At 65.1% G+C, this 10,188-nt stretch overlaps 1 protein-coding gene across 4 annotated transcripts; it reads left to right on the plus strand.

Moving 5' to 3' along the window:
• The first annotated feature begins 3,862 nt into the window (after positions 1-3,862).
• Positions 3,863-10,182, plus strand: LOC137675633 (zinc finger and SCAN domain-containing protein 31-like). Of its 4 annotated transcripts, XR_011049969.1 has the most exons (5): positions 3,863-3,971; positions 5,226-5,792; positions 8,416-8,605; positions 9,062-9,988; positions 10,047-10,182. XR_011049969.1 is itself a non-coding variant. In XM_068421821.1 (4 exons), the coding sequence occupies exons 2-4, from the start codon at positions 5,328-5,330 to the stop codon at positions 9,838-9,840; spliced, it is 1,431 nt and encodes a 476-aa protein (XP_068277922.1). In that variant the 5' UTR covers positions 3,863-3,971; positions 5,226-5,327; the 3' UTR covers positions 9,841-10,182. The 4 variants fall into 4 exon arrangements, 3 of the variants coding, with proteins under 3 accessions (XP_068277922.1, XP_068277923.1, XP_068277921.1); XM_068421821.1 differs by having other exon boundaries at positions 9,065-10,182; XM_068421822.1 differs by having other exon boundaries at positions 3,865-3,971; positions 9,062-10,182.
• Positions 10,183-10,188: the final 6 nt, after the last annotated feature.

Raw genomic sequence — 10,188 nt, forward strand, 5'->3', positions numbered from 1 at the left:
GGGGACATGAAGGGACACAGAGGGGACATGAAAGGGACATGGGGGGACACAAAGGGAACACAGGAGACGGGGGGACACAGAGGGGACACAGTGGGAACTCACAGGGGACACTGAGGGATGTGAGGGGACATGGGGGACACAGAGGGGACACAGGGGGACACTGAGGGGACATGGGGGACTTGGGGGGGACAAGGAACACAGAGGGGACATGGGGGGGACACTGAGGGGACATGGGGGGACTTGGGGGGACATGGGGGGACTTGGGGGGGACAAGGAACACAGAGGGGACATGGGGGGACACTGAGGGGACATGGGGGGACTTGGGGGGGACATGAGGGGACGTGGGGACACAGGAGGATTCGGGGGGACACGAAGGGGACAGAGGGGACATGGGGAGACATGGGGACACACGGAGGGGACTTGGGGACACTGGGGGGGCCGTGGGGGCCACTCACCCTCCAGCCGCTCGTCGAAGTCCTCGTCCTCCTCCTCGGAGCCCAGCAAGGACTCGGACTGGGTGTCTGGGGGGCACCGTCAGCACCCACCCCCAAATACCCCCCAACTACCCCCCAAATACCCCCAGATACCCCCTGCACCCCCTAAATACCCCCTGCACCCCCCAAATACCCCCCAGATACCCCCCGTACCCCCCAAACACCCCCCAAACACCCCCAGATACCCCCTGCACCCCAAACACCCCCAAATACCCTCTGCACCCCCCCTGCACGCGCTTGCCCTTGCCCAGGTTCCGCGCCAGGTCCTCCTGCTGCTGCTCGTAGTGGTGCCGCAGCAGCTTCTCCCAGTAGTCGGGGTCCACGTTCTCCTGCTTGATGATGTCCCACTCGATCTCCTCGATCTGCCGTCACACGCGTCCTCCTCAGCTCCACCTCCACCATCTCCATTGTCCCCACCTCCACCATCTCCATCATCCCCACCACCATCTCCATCATCGCCACCTCCACCATCATTGCTATCTTCATCTCCATCATCCCCATCATCCCCACCTCCACCATCTCTGTTGTCCTGACCACCTCCATCTCCACCATTCCCCTCATCTCTAGCTCCATCATCCCCATCATCCCCATTATTCCCACCATCCCCATTGTCCCCACCACCTCCATCATCCCCATCATTCCCACCATCCCCATTGTCCCCATCCCCATCATCCCCAGCGTCCCCATCATCCCCACCTCCATCATCTCCGTTGTCCCCACCACCTCCATCTCCACTGTCCCCATCATCTCTAGCTCTACCATCTCCACCATCCCCACCTCCATCATCCCCATCCCCATCTTCCCCATCATCTCTATCTTCATCTCCATCATCCCCACCATCCCCATCCTTATCATCTCCATCATCTCCATCATCTCAATTGTCCCCACCTCCATCTCCATCGTCCCCACCTCCACCATCATCTCTATCTTCATCTCCATCATCCCCATCATCCCCACCTCCATCATCTCCGTTGACCCCACCACCTCCATCTCCACTGTCCCCATCATCTCTAGCTCCATCTCCACCATCCCCACCTCCCTCATCTCCGTTGTCCCCACCACCTCCATCTCCACTGTCCCCATCTTCCCCATCATCTCTATCTTCACCTCCATCATCCCCACCATCCTCATCCTCATCATCCCCACCATCCTCATCCTCATCATCCCCATCATCCCCATCATCTCTATCTCCATCATCTCCATCATCTCAATTGTCCCCACCTCCATCTCCATCATCCCCACCTCCACCATCACCTCTATCTTCATCTCCATCATCCCCATCATCCCCACCTCCACCATCTCTGTTGTCCTGACCACCTCCATCTCCACTGTCCCCATCATCTCTAGCTCCATCTCCACCATCCCCACCTCCCTCATCTCCGTTGTCCCCACCACCTCCATCTCAACTGTCCCCATCTTCCCCATCATCTCTATCTTCATCTCCATCATCCCCACCATCCTCATCCTCATCATCCCCATCATCCCCATCATCTCTATCTCCATCATCTCCATCATCTCAATTGTCCCCACCTCCATCTCCATCGTCCCCACCTCCACCATCATCTCTATCATCTCCATCATCCCCATCATCCCCACCTCCATCATCTCCGTTGTCCCCACCACCTCCATCTCCACTGTCCCCATCATCTCTAGCTCCATCTCCACCATCCCCACCTCCCTCATCTCCGTTGTCCCCACCACCTCCATCTCCACTGTCCCCATCATCTCTAGCTCCACCATCTCCACCATCCCCACCTCCCTCATCTCTGTTGTCCCCACCATCTCCATCATCCCCATCCCCATCTTCCCCATCATCTCTATCTTCATCTCCATCATCCCCACCATCCCCATCCCCCTCATCCCCATCATCCCCATCATCTCTATCTCCATCATCTCCATCATCTCAATTGTCCCCACCTCCACCATCATCTCTATCTTCATCTCCATCATCCCCACCATCCCCACCTCCACCATCTCTGTTGTCCTGACCACCTCCATCTCCACCATCCCCCTCATCTCTGGCGCCATCATCCCCCACGTCCCCATCATCCCCACCTCCATCATCTCCATTGTCCCCACCATCTCTATCATCCCCATCCCCATCTTCCCCATCATCTCTATCTTCTTCTCCATCATCCCCACCATCCCCATCCTCATCATCCCCATCATCCCCATCATCCCCATCATCCCCATCCTCATCATCCCCATCATCCCCATCATCCCCATCCTCATTATCTCCATCATCCCCATCATCCCCATCATCCCCACCATCCCCATCATCCCCATCATCCCCATCATCCCCGTCCTTATCATCCCCATCATACCCATCATACCCATCCTCATCATCTCCATCATCCCCATCATCCCCATCCTCATCATCTCCATCATCCCCATCATCCCCATCCTCATCATCCCCATCATCCCCATCATCCCCATCCTCATCATCCCCATCATCCCCATCCTCATCATCCCCATCATCCCCATCATCCCCATCCTCATCATCCCCATCATCCCCATCATCTCTATCTCCATCATCTCCATCATCTCCATCATCTCCATCATCTCCATCATCTCCACCTCCATGAAGGAAAATGGCGGGGGGGGAGAGAGAAGGGAAGCAAGAGGCCAGGGAGGGAGAGATGGGGTGGGGGGCACCCAGCGTGCAGCACCCAGGGGTGGGGGGGACACCCGCAACCCCCCCCCATTGCACCCCCCCGCACCCCGCGCTCCCCCCCCGCCCCAACGCGAGCGCTCGGAGGGGGCGTGTCCTCCTCGCCTCGGTCCCGCCCTATTCGCTCTATTTCGCCCGCCCATTGGCCCTCCGCGCTGTCACTCCCGCCCCCTGCCGCAGGGGAGGGGTTTTCCACTGCTTCAGCTCGGGGAGGGGGGCGGGACTCAGTATGATTGGCAGCACGTTCGTCCAATGGAAAGCTACGGGGGGGTGTCCTCGCTGCGTACGGCGGCCGAGAGGGATCGGGGGGGGGTAATGGGAGGGGGGTGCAAGGGGGGGTGCAAGGGGGGGGGTGCAATGGGGTGCACGGGGAGGGGGTGCACAGGGAGGGGGTGCAATGGGGTGCAAGGGGGGGGGTGCACAGTTTGGGGGCACATAGTTTTGGGGTGCAATAGGGTGCACGGGGGGGTGCACAGATGAGGGGGATGGGGTGCACGGGGGGGGTGCTCAGATGGGGGGGATGGGGTGCACGGGGGGGGCACAGATGGGGGGATGGGGTGCACAGATGAGGGGGATGGGGTGCACGGGGGGGGCACAGATGGGGGGATGGGGTGCACGGGGGGGTGCACGGGGGGGGTGTCAGCTTGGGGGTGCAGTGGGGTGCACAGTTTGGGGTCTAATGGGGAGCACAGGGTGGGGGTGCACGGGGGGGGGATTGCACAGAATGGGGTGCACAGGGTGGGGGTGCAGAAGCCCGACCCCCCGTTAACCCTTTCCCCGCCGGCTCCGGCCCGCGCAGGGTTAAGGTCGGTCCCGGCGCTGAGTGACGGCGGCGGCCACCGCGGCGGGGGGGGGACACACGGGGGGCGGGGGAATACGGGCGGGGGGCGGCGGGGCCGGGCCGGGCCGCTCCGGCCCTTTGTGTTGGCGAGCGGGGAGCGGCGGGGCCGGGCCCAGGTCTGGGGGGGGCTGGGGGGGGCGGTGGGGGCTGGGGGGGGGACAGGGGGAGCGGAGGGGCCGGGCCCAGGTCCGGGGGGGGACAGGGGGGCGGGGGGACCGGGCCCGGTTCGGGGGGGGCTGGGGGGGCTCGGCGGGGGCTGGGGGGGGGACAGGGGGGCGGGGGGACCGGGCCCAGGTCCGGGGGGTGCTGGGGGGGGGACAGGGGGGCTGCGGGGGGGGGGCACATTGCAAAGAGGGGAGGGGGCTTTGCACGGGCCTCGGGGGGGGTTAAGCGGGGGGGCGGCTTTGTATGGACCTGGGGGAGGTTGTAAGGGGGGGGGGGGCTTTGCACGGGCCTGGGGGGGGGTTTAAGCGGGGGGGGGGGGGGGCTTTGTATGGGCCTGGGGGAGGTTGTAAGGGGGGGGGGGGGTTTGTATGGGCCTGGGGGGTTGTAATGGGGGGGGGCTTTGTATGGGCTTGGGGGAGGTTGTAAGCGGGGGGGCTTTGTATGGGCCTGGGGGGGTTGTAAGGGGGGGGGGGCTTTGTACGGGCCTGGGGGGGGGTTATAAGGCGGGGGGGGTGTTAGAAGGCTGGGGGGGGCTTTGCATGATCCTGGGGGTTGTTGGGGGGGGGCTTTATAAAGGGGGGTGGTTGCATGGGCTGGAGGGGCTTTTCAAGGTGGGGGGGGAGGGGGGCTTTGCATGGGCCAGGGGGGCTCTGCAAGGGGGGGGGGGGGGCACATTGTGTGGTCCTGGGGGGCTCTGCAAGGTGGAGGGGGCACATCGTGTGGTCCTGGGGGGCTCTGCAAGGTGGAGGGGGCACATCGTGTGGTCCTGGGGGGCTCTGCAAGGGGGGGGGGGGCACTGCAAAACCTTGGGGGGCTTTGCAAGCTTGGGGTTGGGGGGGGCACAGTGCATAGTCCTCGGGGGGGGGGTTGCAAAGCTGGGGGGGGGGGCTCTTTGCATGGTCCTGGGGGGCTCTGCAAGGTGGGGGGGGGGGCCTCTTTGCATGGTCCTGGGGGGCTCTGCAAGGGGGGGGGGGCTCTTTGCATGGTCCTGGGGGACTCTGCAAGGTGGGGGGGGGCACTTTGCTAACCCACTCCCTGCCCCCCCCCCCCCCAGAGCCCACCCCACCGGCTGCTTTACAAAGCTCTCCCCCCACCAACATCACCCCCCACCCCAACGCCAGGAGATTTTCAGCAGGGGGGGGGGACACCCACCAGCATGGAGACCCCCCCGACCACACGACCCCGTTGGCGACTGCAACCAGCCGGTGGCCACCGATGTCCACCGACCCCGTGCCCGCAGGAGGACACCGAGGGGTCCCCGCTGCGGTGGGCGCGGCGGTTGGTACATGGTACTGGTGGTACTGGTGTTACTGGTGGTACTGGAGCTGGGACAGAGCTTCGCCGTTTGCGTTTCCGCCAATTCCGTTACCAAGAAGCTTCCGGACCCCGCGACGTGTGTCGGCGGCTGCGGGAGCTGTCGCAGGGCTGGTTACGGCCGGAGGTGAGGAGCAAAGAGCAGATCATGGAGCTGCTGGTGCTGGAGCAGTTCCTGAGCATCCTGCCCGAGGAGATCCAGAGCTGGGTGTGGGTGCGGCACCCCGAGTCCTGCGCCCAGGCTGTGGCCTTGGCCGAGAGCTTCCAGCCGCAGCGCGGAGACGCCGAAGGGCTTTGGGAGCAGCAGGTGGGAGACGCGGCCGGATCCTGCCCCGAAAAAGGGGGGTACGGGGAGCAGCCAACCTCCTGTGCCCCAAAAATGGGCACAAATACCCCAAACCAAGCCTGGGAGGGCAGGAGGGGTGGGGGCCCTGAGCACCCAACAGCTCCTGAGGGTCCTGAGCACCCAACTCCCCTCTGCAGCCCCTGGGGGTGTGGGGGTCCTGAGCACCCAACAGCTCCTGGGGGTCCTGAGCACCCAAGTCCCCTCTGCAGCCCCTGGGGGGGGTCCTGAGCACCCAAGACCCCTCTGCAGCCCCTGGGGGGGGGTCCCGAGCACCCAACTCCCCTCTGCAGCCTTTGGGGGGGTGCTGAGCACCCAACTCCCCTCTGTAGCCCCTGAGGGGGTCCTGAGCACCCAACTCCCCTCTGCAGCCCCTGGGGGTTCCTGAGCACCCAAGTCCCCTTTGCAGCTCCTGGGTGGCTCCTGAGCACCCAACTCCCCTCTGCAGCCCCTGAGGGGGGGTCCTGAGCACCCAAGTCCCCTCTGCAGCCCCTGGGGGGGTCCCAGCACCCAACTCCCCTCTGCAGCCCCTGGGGGGAAGGTGTCCTAAGCACCCAAGTCCCCTCTGCAGCCCCTGGGGGGGTTCTGAGCACCCAAGTCCCCTCTGCAGCCCCTGGGGGGTCACAGCACCCAACTCCCCTCTGCAGCCCCTGGGGGGTGTCCCAGCACCCAACTCCCCTCTGCAGCCCTTGGGGGGGGTCCTGAGCACCCAACTCCCCTCTGCAGCCTTTGGGGGGCTGCTGAGCACCCAACTCCCCTCTGCAGCCCCTGGGGGGGTCCTGAGCACCCAACTCCCCTCTGCAGCCCCTGGGGGTTCCTGAGCACCCAAGTCCCCTTTGCAGCTCCTGGGTGGCTCCTGAGCACCCAACTCCCCTCTGCAGCCCCTGAGGGGGGGTCCTGAGCACCCAACTCCCCTCGGCAGCCCCTGGGGGGTCCTGAGCACCCAACTCCCCTCTGCAGCCCCTGGGGGGGGTCCTGAGCACCCAAGTCCCCTCTGCAGCCCCTGGAGGGGGTCCTGAGCACCCAACTCCCCTCTGCAGCCCCTGGGGGGGGTCCTGAGCACCCAACTCCCCTCTGCAGCCCCTGGGGGGGGTCCTGAGCACCCAAGTCCCCTCTGCAGCCCCTTGAGGGGGGGGTCCCAGCACCCAACTCCCCTCTGCAGCCCCTGGGGGGTCCTGAGCACCCAACTCCCCTCTGCAGCCCCTGGGGGGGGTCCTGAGCACCCAACTCCCCTCTGCAGCCCCTGGGGGGGTCCTGAGCACCCAACTCCCTTCTGCAGCCCCTGGGGGGTCACAGCACCCAACTCCCCTCTGCAGCTCCTGAGGCGTCCTGAGCACCCAACTCCCCTCTGCAGCCCTTGGGGGGGGTTCTGAGCACCCAAGTCCCCTCTGCAGCCCCTGGGGGGTCACAGCACCCAACTCCCTTCTGCAGCCCCTGGGGGGGTCCCAGCACCCAAGTCCCCTCTGCAGCCCCTGGAGGGGGTCCTGAGCACCCAACTCCCCTCTGCAGCCCCTGGGGGGGTCCTAAGCACCCAACTCCCTTCTGCAGCCCCTGGGGGGGTCCCAGCACCCAACTCCCCTCTGCAGCCCTTGGGGGGGTCCTCAGCACCCAACTCCCCTCTGCAGCCCCCGGGGGGGTCCTCAGCACCCACCTCCCCTTTGCAGCCCTTGGGGGGGGTCCTGAGCACCCAACTCCCCTCTGCAGCCCTTGGGGGGGGTCCTGAGCACCCAACTCCCCTCTGCAGCCCCTGGGGGGGTTCTGAGCACCCAAGTCCCCTCTGCAGCCCCTGGGGGGGGTCCTGAGCACCCAACTCCCCTCTGCAGCCCCTGGGGGGGTCCTGAGCACCCGACTCCCCTCTGCAGCCCCTGGGGGGTCACAGCACCCAACTCCCTTCTGCAGCTCCTGAGGGTCCTGAGCACCCAACTCCCCTCTGCAGCCCCTGGGGGAGGTCCCAGCACCAAACTTCCCTCTGCAGCCCCTGGTCCTGAGCACCCAACTCCCCTCTGCAGCCCCTGGGGGGTCACAGCACCCAACTCCCCTCTGCAGCCCCTGGGGGGGTCCTGAGCACCCAACTCCCCTCTGCAGCCCCTGGGGGGGTTCTGAGCACCCAAGTCCCCTCTGCAGCCCCTGGGGGGTCCTGAGCACCCGACTCCCCTCTGCAGCCCCTGGGGGGGGTCCCAGCACCCAACTCCCCTCTGCAGCCCCTGGGGGGTCACAGCACCCAACTCCCTTCTGCAGCCCCTGGGGGGGTCACAGCACCCAACTCCCCTCTGCAGCCCCCGGGGGGGTCCTGAGCACCCAACTCCCCTCTGCAGCCCTTGGGGGGGTCCTGAGCACCCAACTCCCCTCTGCAGCCCTTGGGGGGGGTCCTCAGCACCCAACTCCCCTCTGCAGCCCCCGGGGGGGTCCTCAGCACCCAACTCCCCTCTGCAGCCCTTGGGGGGGGTCCTGAGCACCCAACTCCCCTCTGCAGCCCCTGGGGGGGTTCCTGAGCACCCAACTCCCCTCTGCAGCCCTTGGGGGGGTTCCCAGCACCCAACTCCCCTCTGCAGCCCCTGGATGCCCCTTTTTCCCTTGGGTCCCACAGGTGACGGTGCGTGTGAAGGTGGAGGAGGTGGCCCCAGGGGACGCGGAGGACCCCGACGTGGTGGGGGACCCATGGAGCTCCCCATCAGCGTCACCCCAGCTCCCCTCTGGTGACGGCTGGCTGGAGGATGTGGCCCAGGGCAAGGTCAAGTTTGTCCCTGAGGAAGAGGAGCAACGCCTGCAGGAGACAGGTAATGGGCTGAAGAAGACTGGGAGACATGTGAGGTGTCCACGCCAGCGTGGGAAGGTGGAAGGCTGCCTTCTCCTGAGCTGCAGAGAAGTTGGAGAAGGATGGAGATCTTGGAGTGAAGATGATGAGGGTCCGTAGAGAGCTCTCGTTCTCCCTGTTTGTCCTCATGAGCCCCAAAGTCTTGTTCCCTTCCCCTAGCATCAGCTTCTCCTTCATGATGATGGTCCTCCTGCAGCCATCCTTGCCTGTTGGACCACTCTGCTGAGGTGGCCTCATCTTCATCCCTGTCCCAGTGTGGCCTGATGGCCATCCATGGATAGACTTGGGGTGTCGCTCCATGGTGGGAGCTGAACCATCTCCGCCATCACTGGAGGAGACCGAGGGCAGTGGGGTCAGAGAAGGATGGTGTCCTCCATTGAGAACCAACTCATGAAACATCTTCTCCTCCCCCCCGCAGCAGGTCCCACCATGACAAGCAGAGACCCGGAGGCGTCCATTTTGCAACGGCAAGACCCCCCACACCCACCCAGCACCCTCCAAGGCATCCAAGCGGTCAGGACCCCCACCAGGAGAGGGACCCACCGGCGCCATATCCCACAGGATCCCACCACCTTCCCACAGCCCCTCGCCCAAGGTCCGCCCAGACCAGCAGAGGACACCAGGAGCCCGGAGAAGCCCTGGGTGAAGCGGGAGCTGTTGGCTCAAGGCAAGGACCGTCCGTACCCCTGCGGCGAATGCGGCAAGAGCTTTGGCCGGTTGACCCACCTGAAGACCCACCAGCGAACCCACACGGGGGTGAAGCCCTACGCCTGTGGGGCTTGCGGCAAGAGCTTCGGCCACCTCTCCACCCTCACCACCCACCAACGGCTCCACACGGGCGAGCGGCCCTACGCCTGCGGCTCCTGCGGCAAGACCTTCACCAACCCGTCGGACCTCAACAAGCACCAGCGGTCGCACACGGGCGAGCGGCCCTACCCCTGCGCCGCCTGCGGGAAGCGCTTCAGCCAACAGTCCAACCTCACCATGCACCAACGGAGCCACACCGAGGAGAGGCCCTACCCCTGCGGCGCCTGCGGCAAGAGCTTCAAGTATCTGGCGGACCTGACGGTGCACGAGCGCTCGCACACGGGCGAGAGACCCTTCCCCTGCCCCCACTGTGGGAAGAGCTTCAGCAACAAGTCCTCCCTCGCCCGGCACACGCGTATCCACGCCCGGGCGGCCACCAGGGACAAGTGATGGGGTTTGGTGGTGGTGGGGAGGAGGAGGAGGGTGGCACCACTTCATCCCGGGTGGAGGAGGTGGTGATGGATGACCACCATGGAGGAGGGTGGCACCACGTCATCCCAGGTGGAGGAGGTGGTGATGGATGACCACCATGGAGGAGGTGGTGATGGATGACCACCACGGAAGAGGGTGGCACCACGTCATCCCAGGTGGAGGAGGTGGTGATGGATGACCACCATGGAGGAGGTGGTGATGGATGACCACCACGGAAGAGGGTGGCACCACTTCATCCCAGGTGGAAGAGGTGGTGATGGATGACCACCATGGAGGAGGTGGTGATGGATGACCACCATGGAGGAG

The sequence above is a fragment of the Nyctibius grandis genome, chromosome 36, assembly GCF_013368605.1.
Source record: "Nyctibius grandis isolate bNycGra1 chromosome 36, bNycGra1.pri, whole genome shotgun sequence".
NCBI classification, from domain to species: Eukaryota; Metazoa; Chordata; class Aves; order Nyctibiiformes; family Nyctibiidae; genus Nyctibius; species Nyctibius grandis.